The 17756-nt window shown below is 34.3% G+C and overlaps 1 protein-coding gene across 1 annotated transcript in view; it reads right to left on the bottom strand.

Annotated features, from left to right (window-relative positions):
• Positions 1-5472: 5472 nt before the first annotated feature.
• Kcnh5 (potassium voltage-gated channel subfamily H member 5) overlaps positions 5473-17756 on the bottom strand; it is a 273394-nt gene continuing 261110 nt past the window's right edge. Inside the window, exon 11 of the mRNA XM_047541196.1 lies at positions 5473-6420. Within this exon, the coding sequence (XP_047397152.1) occupies positions 5473-6420 (948 nt within the window). The remainder of the gene's footprint in view (positions 6421-17756) is intronic.

Here is a 17756-nt window from a genome sequence, read left to right on the forward strand (position 1 = left end):
CCTTGGACATCATTTCTCTGTGTTCCTAGACCTAGATAAGATAAATATTTTCTGTAATGTCAAATTGATCTTTATCAACTCTCTAAAAATATAATAAATGTCATGCCATAGTCATTAAGTTTTTGTAATATAAGCTGCTAACAACAGTTAGGTTATGAGCACAAAGTTTATGTTGAGAGAAAGTTGATTGAAAATACTTATTTACATATGTGAAGAATGCATATGTAAAGTAACTACCAGTTTTAATGTCATAGGCCTATCAGTGAATATAAATATAAAACAATCATTTAGCAAACAAAGAGAAAGGATTGCCGTGGGTAGTAAAAATGTCAAGGTCAGTGGTGACCAATGCCCTTAAGCCCTCTTGAACCCTAATAAAAAATACAAGACATTTAAAACTAATCTTAAAAAAAAAAAACATGGGCAATAATGTGTGTTTTCAAAACATGCATAATTCTTAATTTGTAATATCAATTTTTAAGTTGTGGTTTGGTGAAAAGATTAGCAAAACCCAATGAGAGATCTGACTATAAGTATTCCTTCCAGTGCATAAATATTTCCTTTTTGCTTCTATGTCCTCTTATTATTTTCTTTACCCAAAAGGTCATAGCAAATATGGTGATAATAAGTAAGTATGTGGTAATAACACTTTGAGTATAGGATACAAAGATATCTTTGCAGAATGAACAAACATTACAAAAATCAAATGCTATAAGTGGCTTCTTCGAATTACCAATATTAACCATCACATAACTTTCTAAGTTAAAACACTGTAACTTAGTACACATCAAATGAGTAGTTTTTCAATGCCATTCAAATGGCTTTCCTTTATTTAACCTATTCTTTTAACTTCAAGATACACATTGGAAAATCTATTGGTTATCAGAAAGGATTATTTCATAGTTAAGAATTTTGTTGTGAGAACATTTGTCCATGTAGAATCACATATCTTGTGTAAATCATGGTTATATTTATGTAAGAAGACAAAAGATGAACGACTTCATACCTTGAATATTTAACAATTTGTATGTTTTTCAAAAATTGAAAATTTCTGCTGAGCAATTCGATTAAATGGAATATGAAAAGTCATAAAATTTACCTCTCTTCCACTTTCAAAAACCTTCATTCTCTCCATGTACTTGGTCAGTAGTTCTAAATTCCTAGATAATTTGCAAGTCTTATGCTCACTTTTACTAACTGATAATTATTTAGGAAACTACAACTCTCACCAACAATCTCTGTTCAGAAAAATTTCTTCCAAAGCCCAGAAGATAGAGAGCACATCATAGCTAATATCCTACAAAAAAAAAAGAAATATTTTGTCTTCCTCTGATTTTCATCTGAGAGAAAAATGACTTTTCATTGATAAATAATAGCATCTTGATATAAGAAGGGATCAGCTCTGAGCTTTGTTTTAGTATTCATTGGTGGAGAAATTGAAATGTTGAGCACACTAAAAACTGTTACCTCTCCCCAAATTACCCTGCTAGATTGTGACAAAGCTAGATTCAGAATTCAAGACAGAACCTAGATACTTGTCCTAGGGTGTTTTATTAAAAAAAAAAAAAAAAATCGTTCTTCTCCTCTTCCCAGCAAAACCACAAGAGAAACACCCATATCTAATTAAGAAATATTAAAGCACAACATTCACAGAATTATAAAATTTTCATATTTTAGAGTTATCCATGTATGATACATACATTCTAGACAAATTTTCTCATTACTTACATGAAATTTTGGAAAAGAGAATCAGAGAAAATAGTTTAAAAGATAAAAATTTTACAAGAAAGCAGAATTCATTAGAAATAGGACAAATAACTTTACAAGTATCAGCCACTGTACACTTCAAAATAATCACTTTCCTGGAGACTTTTTTTTTGAAAAAAAAGGAGAAGAATTTTTTGAAAAAAAAAAAAATTGGCTATTTCAAATATAGCATCAAAGGACCAGACCTCACAGGTGAACAAAATCTCTTTAGGGTTAAGGAGAAATACGATTTGTGTTTGGGTGCCAATGAGGTTAATTTTCAAGATGACATGTTATTTATTTGACATAATCAATATTCCTACTAAATCACTGGGTTCTGTAGGAATGTATATTAGTCCTAGGAACAATTTTCAACTCCAGGTTTCAAATTTTCTGTCCTCTGATCCACACTAAGTAAGTTGTTTGGTTTTTACTTTAATACTTAGGATACTTGTACTCCTACACTCAATGTGAGATGAAACCAGTGTCATAAAAACTTTTTTTCCATTTTAACAATGAAGTTAGAGTCTGTATTCAATCACTCTGCCTGAACAATTCTAAGTACCATTCACATCAATGTGGGACACCAAAAGCTTTGGTATTGTGATCGACCTTTTGGATTTCTATTTTTTATTGTAAGTTCTTCATATACTGGGTCACATTTAAGGCAACCCTATCCTGATACACTGATAAAACTTGCTATTATGTTACAAGGTTCCCATTTCCCATTTCATTTGACTTTTGCTACTATGTTACAACCACCTGTACAGGATACAGCATCTGATCTTCTATACTAATTAGTATCATAGAAAAGTATTGAAGATGTGTATGCTGCTTTGGAAAAATGTTTGGATTTTAAATACATATCCGTTTACTCTTATTAGTACATTGTTCAGAAGTATAATAGTAAAAATTTTATTCTGGATGCACCAAGAGCATCTATACAGTGTAGGAATAAAACATGCAGTTGTTTGGTCCCCCATAAAGCCTCAACTGTCCGTGTGCTGGTTGAGGCGACACAGAGCTTGATTGTATCATGATTATTGCATGTATCAAAGCAAGTGTTCACCCTTTATTCAAATTGGAGTAAATGCTACGGTGAAGAATTGTGAAGTCTGGGAACCTAAAAAAACTAATCTATATACAGTGTTTGCTGAATACATGCAATCCTGCTGAAAACAGCAGAGTGCACTCAGCACCACATCATGACATGCACACAGAGGACAGAGGTGTTTGGAAAACAATACCATGATAACTGCACCATAAATAAACAGTTAATACTTCCTCTCTTACTGACAGCCTGGAGTAGGTCAAAACCACTGTTTCCCACCTATATGAGCACATATTTAGATACTGAACACAAATGGCTAATATTATAAGTCAATTAGTTAAAACTGAGTCAACGTCATAACACAACAAATATTTGCATCCCTTTGTAAAGGTGTAGATGGCAACTTCATATCAGTCTGCTGTTTACAGTCATTCTCTTACAGCTTTACATTGACTATTATTTTTGAAACGTGATTAAAGTTAAGCTAACAATTTCTGTACTCAAATTTTTTTTAACCACTCGTTCACCTTTCAAAACTTTAGCCAAACTTGACTTAAACAAATAAAAAATTTCCCTGAAATTCAGTGAATATCAGAGATCAAGAAAAAGGAACCAGCTTCACTATGAAAGGAGAAAAATCTCAATTTCAAGGCTGATTCCATAATTACTTCTTTTATCTTTTCTTTTCTTTCTTTTTTTTTGGGGGGGGGTGTTGGGGGGCTCTGATAGGTAGATACTGTAGCATAGCATAGGATGGAAATATGTTCCCCTGAAAACTTCCATCACGGGAAATGGAAGTGATTTGCATGAAGAAAAGAAGATAGAACCCATGGTACATAACACATGTTTTGAGACTCCTAAACAGGCACAACTTGGGATGCATTAAGAAATTCAAATATAAATTCTAAAATAATAACTTTTTAAAATAAATTACAGTTTCACACTTCTCCAGTCTAATGATGATAACTTCTCTTTCAGTTCCAGCAGAGTTGGCTGGGGACACTGGGAGATAATTACAAAAGCTCATGAAAATGGGTACAGTAAACCAAAATATTTCTTTTGATTCTGCCATCATTTTATATGTCACCATATATGTACAGATGGTCCTATAATATACAAATTACTGATATTTTCAAATTGATGCACATTACTAACTCCCCTGCTCCCAATATTAAATGCCATGCATGCACTAATTGACAAGTATGCCTTTCTGAACATCTTCATAAAATGTACTTTAGTTGAAAGAAACAAATTTTCTTGAGTTCTTACAAAGGAATGCGTATTCTGTTCTCAATGCATATCATTGGAAAGACTAGCAATAGACAACACAATTCTTTGTTACTTCTCTTTTAGTTGATAATAGGCACTTTCTAAGAAGAGGATTTGTGACCCAAAAGACCATGACATTCAGTCTTTAGTTACCCCCTTTTGTAAGTGGATCTGCCTGAGCCACAGTAGTCTATTGTATCAACTCAGCAGGAATCCAGCAGTAGAACTGTGTGCAAAAAGGCTTTAGAAAACTGTAACCAGAATAAAATCATAGAAAAGCAGTTATCTGAGTTGAGCAACTTAACATCTACTTCTCCATTGGTTGGCTGGCTTCACATTTCTTGTGTTATCTCTACAGTCAGCAATCCTGTGTCAGCAATTCCATATCTGTATTTCATTCTTTTAAAGTTACATTTACACAACAGAACATGTCTATCAGTGTACAACCTTTTTTAAAATTCTGAATCACAATAGGTAAATTTTTGATATGCTTGCTTAAAATTTTTTTTGTATGTTACTTTGCTAAGGAGCCTTTCAACTTCAACCTTGAACAAGTTTTAGAAATACAAATGTAGAACATTCATCACCTTTGGAAAACTGGCATCTCTAACATGAATTGTTAAAAGGCCCTTATACCCTGTGGTGCAGTATTTTTCTAATAATATACACTATAAGAGTAGTTGAGTGTTTACGGTGTTAATGTCAGCTTATAAGATGGCAGCTGTTCTCCAAGACGGAGGCAATAGGGATTTCCTTACATAAGAGCTAATGATTACTATCTAAGTATAACATTAAAAAAGGAGAGGTATAGTTGAGTGAAAATGCAATTCATGCACAAAACCCATAGCAATAAGTTCTTGATACCCCACACTGCTATCTGACGTAGGCAACAAAACAGTATTTAAATGGAGGGGAAAATAACCTAATACTAAGTTACAGAAAAATATCCTATGGAGAGAGATCATAAAATGGTACTTCCTTGGCATTAATCTATAATTTTAACATAACAGTGAAGAAATGACAGCTCGATATACTCAACCTGAGATCAAATTTGTCATGGCAACATTGGCAGGTTGGACCCTGATTCTTCAAATATTACATTGCCTTAGTTAACAAAAATCATACATTTAAAATTATAGAATAGAGGATTATAAATAAATATCAATGTAAAGTGTGCATGCAGTCAACTGCATAATATACAAGCAATATCTATGTTTAATAATCATCTTCTTTGGCAGGCCAGAATCCAGCTGGACATGCAATATGTACATATCAAAATCCATATTGTGTTCATCATATTTAAAGCAAGTGAAAATATATATATGTATATACTGTATATACACACATATGTATATAGATGTATATACTGTTTTTAATATATTAACAAATATATATGTATATATATATTAAAAGTGGATTTCATCTTTGTCAGATTCAGGTGACTCAGGCCTTGAAACACTAAAAATATCCTGACAGGGTATTTGGGGAGGTACTTGGAGTGGCATTTGGGATTTGGGAGAAGAGGTCTGGGGTACACTTTTTTCTGACAGTATTTTTAATATTTCTGCCACCTGCTTTTCTAGGGCAGTCATTCTGCAGCTTAGCAGCTGAATGTCCTCCTTGAGTTCATGTTTGACTTCCTGCAGCGTGGTTTGTAAGGCCTGCTCGGGGATGGGATAAAAGGGGTGCTTGGCATCAGCCTGAATAGGACTGTGCTCCAGAGGACTTCGGGCCTCACCAGCCTTATCCAAACGAAGGTCACTTTTTGTAATTCCACTGTCACAAGAATCGGTTTTCCTTAATGGGTTTTTGGTCACACTATTCTCTGAGTCGCTACTCTTGGGGTCCTCCGACAGTAGCCCCATGGACTCAGCTTTGGTGACATTATTCCAGTCTTCCTTCTTCTCCTCATGGGCCCCCATATTGTTCTTGAGCCGCAGCCACCCTTTCCCATTTCCATTTTTCATTCTTATGGGGCTGTTGACTTTGAGACATTTTTGGTCAGCACCACCATTGGGCTTGAGTTCCATGGCATCGCGGTTGTTCTGCTTGAGGGATTCACTGGTTTTCACATAGGCCAGAGATGTCTGGATGGGAGTGATCTGCGACACGGTCACCACACTGGTGCCGGTGATGGAGGCTCCGTTCTGCAAGGAGCGGCTCTCCACCTGGAGCTGGCTCCTCTCGGGGTCACTCTGTGTGGAGCCCTGATTTCGCAGCTCCTTCTGCTGCTTGAACTTCTGGAAGAGCTTTCTGACTGGGTGGTCCACGGGGATGCTGAGAGTCACCTCATTCTTCTGCCGGAGGCGCTCCTCCTCCTCCTTCTTCACATCACTGATTTTACGGAAGATGATCTGTGGAATGGGAAAGTCAAACAGGTGAATTTATAATGCGTGATGCTCTAATGGACATGCCAGAGTTTTCAAAAGAAAAGTCTTGAACACACAATAAGATCCTTTCTGAAGGGGAAACACTGCCCACTTACTCACTGTGCTCTATTTCCTTGCATATCAGTGGGGGGAAGATGACTGAGACAACTGAGCAGAGGTACTTTGCTTCTTCTTTATGTTCTCATTTAAGAGAAACTATATGAGTATATATGTTAGTATATGTGTTTGAATATTTGTGCGTGTATGTAAGAAAATATATATATCCCTTAGGTTTCCCTGTAGTGCATCCTTATATTTTATATATTTTCCCCATTTTATATAAATATAATTGAAATACCTTTTTAATATCATCCTCTCTTTAGAAGTTAGATAGTAAAGTTCTCAGCTACAAAAGTATTGAAATTCAGAGATTACCAACATGACACCTGGGTTGGGTGAGGGTAAGGAATAAATTTATTTATGAGGTCCTAGATGCAGAATTAGGATCTATGTTGAAAGGTTTCTCTGAGGCAAGTGCCAGTTCAATTAAGACTTCATTTCAAACTGCTATTAAATGAACTGCCTCAAAAACACATGAACTCCTACCACAAATATTCTAGTCAACCTAAGAATGCTGTCTGTGTCACATTTTCACATTTTCACCTGGGTTGGAGGTTGAACTATTCAAATTCTAAGATTCTTCATCTTTTAAATATAAAAATAAATATATAGTACATGTGAGGTTAGATGGATATCCCCAATTAAATACATAAACATGACTTTATTTGAAAGGTACTTTGAAAACACTCAGAAGAACTTATGATAAGTAAATCAAGAAAAATGAGAATGCTGGCTATATGGAAATTATCACGTATATTTTCATCTAGAAGTGAATTTAGTAAGAGTGAGTTTTGTTTATTTTATTTTATTTGCTCAGATTCCTGAAAAACAAAGAAAATTCAGGTGAGGCTGAAAGGAAAATTCAAGATGGAGTTATATCAGACAAAGCACTTTCTGAATCAGACAATTTTATGACTCAAGCAAAATTACTTACCTCTCTCACCTTCTCCAGGTCATTGGTTAGAGCAGAAATAGATGTGACGCACAAAATATCTACCCATAAAAGATTCTCAGAACATGTGGGTCCCTCCCCTGGTACTCCCATAAAGTATCTCCTACTTGAAACCACTTTTATCACCTTTCAAAGGTTCTGTACCTACCAGGAGTAACAAAAAAAAATTGATTTCAGGCCAGAAACTAGGCGAATGATGGCCACTATTAATAGAAGAGTAAGGGAGAGAGTAAGCCTTCTTCTAGGTAGCATCACATTTTCTAAATTTTAGCTCAATATACCAAATTGAGCTTATCAAATGTTAATGACTGTATTTTAAAATAAATATTCTCTAAATTCAATAATTGTCTGTAAAGGTCAACATATATTTCCCTCTCTATTGGCACATGAAATTGTATCTTTTCAAAAGATGTAACACTAATCTCAAAGTCTGACATCAAAGCTACAGCAATTTAATTAGGAATCTTTCAAGGGTTGACATACTTCTTACCCTTAAGCAAATAGGAACACGGACTAAGTCTTCAAGACACTAACACTCTTGGGGACCATCCTAACATGGAAGCACAGATACTATTTTCCTATTTCATCCCCTTTCATTGAAAAGCCATTCACTTTTCCTATGAACTGACAAGAAAGGCCTAATGTAAATGACAGGCCATGTCACATTTCACTTTTCCAACTCGCTTTTGAGCTTCCTTTTTTTTTTTTTTTTTTGAAAGCAGTCTTTACATTTGGAGAAAAGGAATCTATTTCAAACTATCAGAGGAAGAGAGCAAATCTAGACACACAGGATGGTCAGAAAAAATGCAGAACACTCATACAATATTTGAGACATACTAAAAAACATTAATCTTTTATCTGAATAAGACATAGTGATACACTAACAATATGTGCTATCTGAATTTAAGTTTGCATTTTTGTTGGTTAGATTTGACAACCCTACTGGTATGTAATAAACAAGAATATTATTCTCCATAATGTTTATATGCATTGCCATGTAAACTTAACAGCTTTTAGAAACCCAAATGAGAGACTTGATATCCCTAATAACTAAGAATTTATGGGCCTCTAAGGTTAGAGCCTTAGTTTTTAGATTTTCAGTATCATGGCTAACAACTGCTTGCAGTTACTGCGTGCTACCAAATTCAGAGTGTTTAGTAATTTAAGATTGCAATACGCCAGTGGAAAATACCAAGAAAAGTCTTTTTCCAGATTACTTAACCACAGTTGCCCACCCTCACCCTGCAACCAAGAACAAAGAAAGGTATTTGGACTGCTAATATTAAGCTGAGAACAAAGACTCCACATACCAACATGCCAGTATGAAGGGAGTCCTGGCACAGGGCCAGAACCCCAGTCTGCACCAGGGATCAAAGAAGACAACATTGTAGTTAGAGAAACTGTCTCCTACTAACATAATCTGCAGGAAATTTGCCACTAAGGACAGAGAAAGAACCTGGGAGAGAGAAAAAATTAAGATTTGGGATAGGAGATGACAGAATCCTGTGTTGCTCACTCTTTTCCTCTATCTCTGATGCAGAGACATAGTGGATGAGGTGATATGAGACAAGGCTCCTTTGAAGTTCTGGGGACCATATGAACATCAAGACTGGTCTTAACTTCTCACCTCAATTTTACAGATCAACAAGACCTACACAATCACTTTTTGGAGCCAGCAACACACAATGGAGGGCAAAAGTTCTCTGCCCTTGGTTCTTGTCTCACTTCCTGGAAGGCTGAATAGGCATTGGCCAGGATCTATGCGGTCTCAGGAAGGCACAGAAGGTATCCTGTGTGATTTCAGCCCCGCAGAAGGCAGATCAGGCAAAAGTACTCCATGAGGTGGGAGAGGCTACTGCACTCTGTAGAACACCAGCTGCTAGGGACTTTGAGACCATTAAATATATGTATAAATAGAGCCAGCAATTGGGCATGGCTGGCTCAGAAAGCCAATTCTCTGAGGATTCACAAGCCTTTCACACTTCAGACATATGCCCCTGGTATGGAAATAGACTACTTCTTCCCTTTCCCTTAATAGCAGACTCACAGAAGTCTTGAGCCTAGTAGAATCAGAAGCAGCTATGTAGTCAAAGTTGGGAAGAGTGATATGGCAAGGTCTCCTACCCAAGGTATATAATTTGAAGTGGAACGAGCCTACCTGAAAGCAGTAGTACTTGGATTTGGTTAAAACATATCTAGCTTTTAAGTCAGAAGTATTTTTTTAATTACTAGATTGGGTGGAGTTTACTAAATTAATTAAATTTGTTTTATTTGTAGTATTATTTTTTATTTGGAACTGATAATAATTACTTATTGAAAATTAGTTATAAAAAGTTCAGACACCAACACATGTATGTTCTTTTTTATTAACTGTCATAAGTACTGTATGAGATAGGCCTTATTCTCAGGTTACAGAGGAGAAAATGGAGGCACAGAGTCTAAGTGGATTGTCTTGTCACACAACTTGTAAGAGACCTGAATACAAATCCAAGGAACTGAATTCTAAACAATCTTAACCATTATACTCTGTTGCTCCTCAGGGTGACTTTAGTACTTTCTCCTGGACTCTGTGAAATCTGGACAGCTGAGTGGGTGAAGTAATGCAGCAGCTTCACACCCAGTTAACCCTGCCATGGAGACCATCCCTAAAAGCAGTGAATCAAACAGACAGAAGTTTTGGGCTTGCTGGGTATATAATAGCCTTAACTAAAAGCTGGGGAGAGCTTATGGGAAGCACTCTTTAGACTCTCTCTCTCACAGGCAAAGTCAATAAGTTTACTTCACTCTATCTCCTGGCAAAATGCATGCTACCATTTTGTAGTCTCTGGTTTCCTTACAAGACTGCCTTGTATTCCTTTTTACTTCCTTCTACATATATTCAATGAATCTTTATGAATAGCAAGGGGAAGGGGGATTTTTCCTAGACTCTGACACCATCCTCGATCCCACTCATGCCTAGATTCATTTTTTTTAATGAGAATAGGGATATTTGTCTATTTTGTTAATAGCTGTACTCTAGTCTCGACAATATTGCTTACCACATTGAAAGTCCTCAATAAATAAATGTTCAGTATTTCAGTAAATCTCATTCACTCAACAAATGTATGTTTATGATGTCTATGAATGCAAAGTATCATAAATAATGAGCTCTTTCTCATTCATTTACTATTTTCCATTCTCCACACAATGAACCAGCATTTATCTATATTTTATCTATATTATTATTATTATTATTATTGTCCATTGTGTCTACTACTATTATTTGGAAGCAGACAGTATATTGTGACATCCCTACAACCTAGCCCAGCACAAGAAGATAGTTAACAAATGCATGTTGAGTCAAGGCAGGTTTAAATTTTGACCCACAAGTCAGTTTTTAAAAGGTCTTAAATCATTATGTTTAATTTCATTGTAATGATGCAACACCACCCATCAGAAACTCAATTTTTGGCTTATGACAATACCAAATTTTCTTAATGAAAGGTAAGAGAATATTTACCTTGAAATTAAAAAACACATACACAAAAAATGAAATGGTGATTTTATCATGTTTATGAGGTTTAAAGACTAGTTGACTGAGGTGCTGCCATTAGTAGATCCATAGCTTACATGAAAAGTACAGTAGTTTTTTGTTTTGTCTGAAGTTAAAAAGAATACATTATTTAACAAACAAGAAAATAAAACATCAGGAATGCCTAATGTATGCAACTTGCTATATTTCAAAAATACTATATGTAATAGACCCTCCAAGTTCTTATAGTTTTAAAGATAACTTCATAAGCCCAAACTCCAATTTTGAATAACATTGGATTTTTATTACTGAGTAAACTACATTTCAATGGTAATTGTTCCACATTATCATTACAGCATTCTTAAGTTAATTCTGTTGAATATTTCCTTTAAAAAAGTGGTTTTTTACCTTTAACTTTTTATCAAGACCTTAATAAAATGATTCCATTTAAGACATAATGAAAAGATTCATAAATTTTATTTAGTAAAATCCATTAAAAATGCTCTGTGTTAGCTGGATGCGGTGGCCCATGCCTGTAATCCCAGTGGGAGGCTGAGGCAGGAGATTGCGAGTTCAAAGTCAGTCTTAGGAAAAGCAAAGTGCTAAGCAACTCAGTGAGACCCTGTCTCTAAATAAAATAATACAAAATAGGGCTGGGGACGTGGCTCAGTGGTTGAGTACCCCTGAGTTCAATCTGAAAACCACCCACTACTAAAGAAAATACTGTGTTTTTATTTAGAGTTTTAGAATTCTGCATGCTGCTCTTTGGCCATTGAAAGAAACTATAGGTAAGATTCTTCATGATCCATCTGAGTCTTTCATGGCATGACACTTTCATGTGTCATATAAAATGTTTCCTGCTAACTCAAGATACAAACCACACAGATTAATTTTATACAATGATGACATGGAAATGAGGATGATTTTTCTTGAGAAAATGAACACTTTAAAAAAACCACAAATAAGCAATTTTTTAGAAACACTAAAGAATCTGAGTTCATAAGAGTTCAACCTGTATGAATTAAACAATGTAAAAGAAAAAAGACAAATATATGGTTATTACATAGTATTGAGAAATCAGCTTTAAAAATGTAATCTTTGTTTTTTCTTCAGCATTAATAACTTAGATCCTTTGTACTTGATGTACTCTGTATCTGTTTTTTGTCCAGTGGCAAATCAGATTGCTGTTGAACACCATGAAAATTAGGGACAGAATTTAAAAAGAAAAATCAGAAATCGGGCTATGGTTCCAGCTACACTATTATTGGTAGCATGCATAATAGTCTGTCCTGTTTCTATGAGCAAAGAGGTTTATTTCATTTAAGCTTTTCTTCTCTGTGCTTCATTATGTTCTGTGGAACCCATGCTGGAAGGTTTAATTTATTTAAATGATAAAAGCTTCTTAAACTTAACAGGGAACATGGCCAACTGAGCTTTCCATTTCAAAAGTAGGACATTTGATCATAAAAGTGATATCAAAATTGAATAATTTGAATGTGTACTGAACTTTGAAATCCAATAAAGGAAAGGAAAAAAAAAGGTTAGAATCATTTGTTTAATGACATGGATTTAGTATTATATAATTTGCAGAAAAATAGAGGTGTTTTCTCTGAAATGGTCCATCACTCTCCAGATCTGTGAATCTAAGGAATTGGCCAGGAATGTATAGCTATCTGGTCAGGAAGCAGCAAGTAGATCTGGTTCATCTGACTTTCCAGGGTTCTGGCTGTGTTGGTTTTTAGTTGTTACAATTCCCCATAAAGCTGGTTATTAATTCTACCTACAGTCTTTTCAATCCACTCTAACCTGGACTAATTCAACAAAGTATTATTTGTTAAACACTACCACATGCATATCAGAGGTAGTGAGCTCATAATAAAGGTTGCAATGATGACCTATTTGCAGAAGACTATTCTACAAATTTAGATGCAGGTAGGGGGATGAAGATGTGTCACATACTATTTTGAGATACAGCTGTCTTGCTTTACTTTGGTCACTCATACATCTATCAGCTCTACAAGGGCTCATTGGAGAATTGGAGAATTCCTACTTATCCTCTGATACTCAACTCATCTCTGCCTTTCCTTATGAGGCAGAATCAGTTCCATAATTTGCAGAGTCAAATGCAACATGAAAATTCAGGGCCTGTAACATCATATATTAATGGCTAAATACTGAAAAATTTCCTTCTAAGTTCAGGAAAGAGATAAGCATTATGATGTTGCCACTTCTGTTCAGCATTACATTGGGGTCTAGCCAGGGAGACTGTTAAGAAAACATGATAAAAGGCATCATGAATGGAGAGTAAGAATTAAAAATACCTCTAGAAAGGACAAGATCATGTATATAGACATCCAAGGGAATCTGCCAAAAAACTATGAAAGCTAAGAAGTAAGTTCAGCAAGGATGCAGAATACAAGTTAATATAAAGTCAGTTGCATTTGTATATCCTAGCAATGAGTTATCTGAAAATGAAGTTAATACAAATAATTTCATTGACAACAGCATCAAAAAGACAAACACTTAGGAATATATTTAACAAAAGAAGTATTGGGCCTATACACAGAGAACTATAAAACATTGATAAATAAATTACAGGAAATCTAAATAAATAGAAATACATCTCATGTTCATAAATTATAAGACAATATTATTAACATGGCAATATCCCCACAATTGATTTATAGATTTAATACAATCCCTATCAAAATTCCAACTGCCTATTTTTCAGAAATGAACTAGTTGACCATAAAATTCAGAAGGAAATGTAAGGGACTCAATCAAAACAACATTGAAAAAAGATTGGATGACTGTACTTCCCAGATTTAAAGTTTGTTACAAAGCTACAGTAATCAAGATATTTGGTGCTGGTATAAAAATAAATAATATACATAAATGTAATAGAATTGAGAGTCCTGAAATGAACCCATGCATTTATAACTTTTTGTTAAATTAACACATACAATTTTACATTTGTATGGAGTATCATGTGATATTTTGATACATTGTATACATTATTTAATGTTCAAATCTGGATAAATATATTGAAATAGATGCCAAACCAATTCAATGAGGGAAAAATAACCTTTTCAACAAATGGTACTGGAACAATTGCATATCCACCTAATGCAAACATGGACACCCACCCCAGACCATTTACAAACTTTAATATAAAATGTATCTAAGCCCTAAATATAAGAGCTAAAAGGAAAAGGTATTAATTTTAGTAAACCTGAATCAGAAAATAATTTCTTAGATGGACACCTAATTCTTTTAATAAAAAAAAAATGATAAACTTCATCAAAATTAAACAAAGGATACTATCAAAGTGAAAAGCCAACTCATACAATGGGCGGAAATATTTGCAAATCATACATCTGATATGGTTGTGATATCTAGAACTATTATAATTCAATAATAAACAGGCAAAATAGAAATGATTTTTAAATAATCAAAAGATTTGAATGAACATTTATCCAAAGAAGACATACAAATGACCAAAAGGCCCTTGAAAAATATGCATCATTAGTCATTAGAGAAATGCAAATTCATTTACAGTCAGCTCATGTGCTTGGAACCTCATGATAAATTCTTTCCTAGATATAATTCTTGGACTTTTAATGAACACACGTTCATGTTCATCCAGGTCCAAAACTGAGAATGGGGTCTTAATGATTTTGGGGGAGCAAGCATAACCAAATCTTGGTGCAGTGGTCTTTTATTCATTATTGTATTTTAAAAATTTTCACAGAAGCAAAACCAGACATGCAGGTGACTCTGCCCTGCCTATTTGGACCATTTTCCCTATTCCAATTGAAGAACTTTATTTTATTTTATCTAGGAAAGGCAACTAGGAGCCACATTAGTAATAACTGCCACTTTCAATTTGAAAATTCCCTCTGAAGGAGACAATGTTTAGAGGATCTAGTGGAAAGAGCAACAGTGGTCATTTGAAGGTTGGAGTTCTAATCCTAGACAGGGGTCTAACTGGCCATGTGGCCTTGTGTGCAAGTCCCATAATCTTTTGTGACTTTAGTTAAATAGTGATAGAATGATGGAGCTTGACTTACTTCAGCTCTATCTTAAATACATAAGAGGTCAGTACCTGATGCTACAACAACAAAAAAATTAAATTCAAAAGCCACAATTTATACTCTTTAAATTATTCCTAACATAATTTCTTGCTCAAAGATAAGAGTTGCCCCATTATCTAGGTGTACAACATTCCCTATACCAACTGCTGAGATTTTTATGACCCCTGTAACAATTATAGGTCTACTTTTATTTGTGTTTTCATTTTGCTACTTCTGGAGGAAACTGTTCACATGCTGCGCTGAAAGAAGATGAAAATTTGCTGCTAATTACCGAGGTTTGTGCTTCCAAACATTGCTGGCCAGTAATTGAATTGCTGTGTCTAGAGTCAAGTAGTAGCTAATAACTTTGTCCCTACAGAGTTAAGCTGTAATTAGTTATTCCAGTCAAAGAAGAACAGGAGAAGCTATGCAGGCTCTTTAGTATTGCAATTGCCAGGAGCTGAAACTTACAATTTTCAAAGGAGTAGAGCTTGTTTAAGTGATTGAGATTTGCCACCAGCATGTGTGCACAAATACACACAGCAAAGTCAGCTGGCCTGGGAAGTGAAGTATGAGCTATTATCATTGGAAAGTCTGGTAAAAGAGATCTCAGTTCCACACACCGTGAACTGTGAAAATAATCATCATTCGAATTAAATAATTTCACTGCAGTTTCCTATATATTCATGTAATTGGTACTAAATCTAATATGTTAATTAAAATATATATATCTGTGATTTATTCTATTGGAAACTGTCTTTACACAGTTAAAAAGATGCCCTACTATCATATTCTATTTATCTTGTGTGAGTATGTTACCCTCAGGTGGAAGAACCTCAAATTTCATACATTTCTGTAGTTAGAGAAACTGTCTCCTACTAACATAATCTACAGGAAATATGAGAAGAGTCTTGGCCCTGTTTTCTTAGAAAGTACAGACTACCTTAGCACTGTTGATATTTCAGATAGTTTTGACTCTGACTGAAAGATAATCTTTGAAAAGAAAACTGAATATTTTTAGTTGAGGATCACTGATACAAGAATGGGAAAGTTGAGAGTTCAGATCTTGGACAATCACTTGAACTCCTGGCACATTCTACACAGAGACCACAAAAATAAATGACTTAAATAAATGCAGGTATATGCTACATTTATGGTTTGGAAGGCAGATGGTAGTTAAGATGGAAACTCCTGATTGATTCACAGACTTAATATAATCAAAATCAACATACTAACAGGATCTTTTCCAGAAATTAACAAGCAAATTCTACAATTTATATGGAAGTGCAAAAGGCCTACAATTGCCAAAGCAATATTTATTAAGAAGAAAAAAAGAACAGGAAAATTTATGCTGCACCCTATTTTACTAGTTAAAAAAACACAGTAATGAAGGTAGTCTGTATTGGTACAACAAATAGGTCAATGACAGAATGTGGCATCCAGAAATTGACCCTTACATATCTGGATACTGAATAACGGTGAAGGTAATACTGTAGTACACTGGGAAAACAAAAGCCTTTTTAATATAGGTGTGAGATAAATTGTATATCTATGTAAAAATATATATATATCTTAAAGATATATATATATATATATATATATATATATATATATATATATATCTTGTTTTTTACCTCACACTCTACACAAAAATCAACTCAATAAACTGTTGATTCAACAGTGGTAGGTAAAAACTCTGAAGTTTTCTAAAGAAAATACAGGATAAAAATTTCATGATGTTTTTAAGATAAAAAAGATTTTTTTAAATATCACACAAAGAGCAGTAACCATATAAGGAGAAGAAAACAAATCAGTACATTAAAATGAAGACTGTTTTTGTTCCTTGTGAGACACCAAGAAGAAAATCAAAAGGCAAGGCAGAATGAAAGAACACCATATACGTACTTGATAAAGGACTCATACCAAAATCTGTAAAGAACTGTTACAACCCATTAAGAACAAACCCAGATAAATCCAATAGAAAAGGGGGCATTTTACAAAAAGTGTTACATAAATAGCCACGGAACACATGGAACAGTGCTCTTCTTAATTAGACATCAAGGGAGTACAGTTTAAAACCACAATGTATTACCCATACCACTCACCAGAATAATTAAAATGAAAAAGAAAATAACAAATGATGTTGAGAAACAGAATTTTCATAGTCTGCTGGAGTGTGCAAATTCATAGAACTACTTGGACGACTGCTTGATGAGTACCTACTAAAGCTAAGCATACTCAATTGAGAAATTTTACTCTCAGGCATATACATATACCCCTTGCAAAAAATGTTATACACATATAAATAAAAAGACATGTACAAGGATGTCTGTGGCAACACTGTTCATAATAGACTTGAATTGCACAGACAGATGTCCATCAAGAGTAAAGTAGTATTAACAATATTGTATTGAATAGTTCAATATAACTAAAACATTTTAAATTTCTTGTTACAAAGAAATGATGAATATATAAGGAGATGAACATGCTAAATATCTGATTTGCTTATTATACAATGTACATATATATTGCAATATCACACTGTACCCCATAAATGTGTGTAATTATTCTGTATCAATTAAACACAAAATTTTAAAAAGAGTAGAATGGATAAACAAATAGAAGTATACTTATTCAGTGCAAATCTCTACAATTAATGAATCAC

This window comes from Sciurus carolinensis, chromosome 2 (genome assembly GCF_902686445.1).
Source record: "Sciurus carolinensis chromosome 2, mSciCar1.2, whole genome shotgun sequence".
NCBI lineage: Eukaryota > Metazoa > Chordata > Mammalia > Rodentia > Sciuridae > Sciurus > Sciurus carolinensis.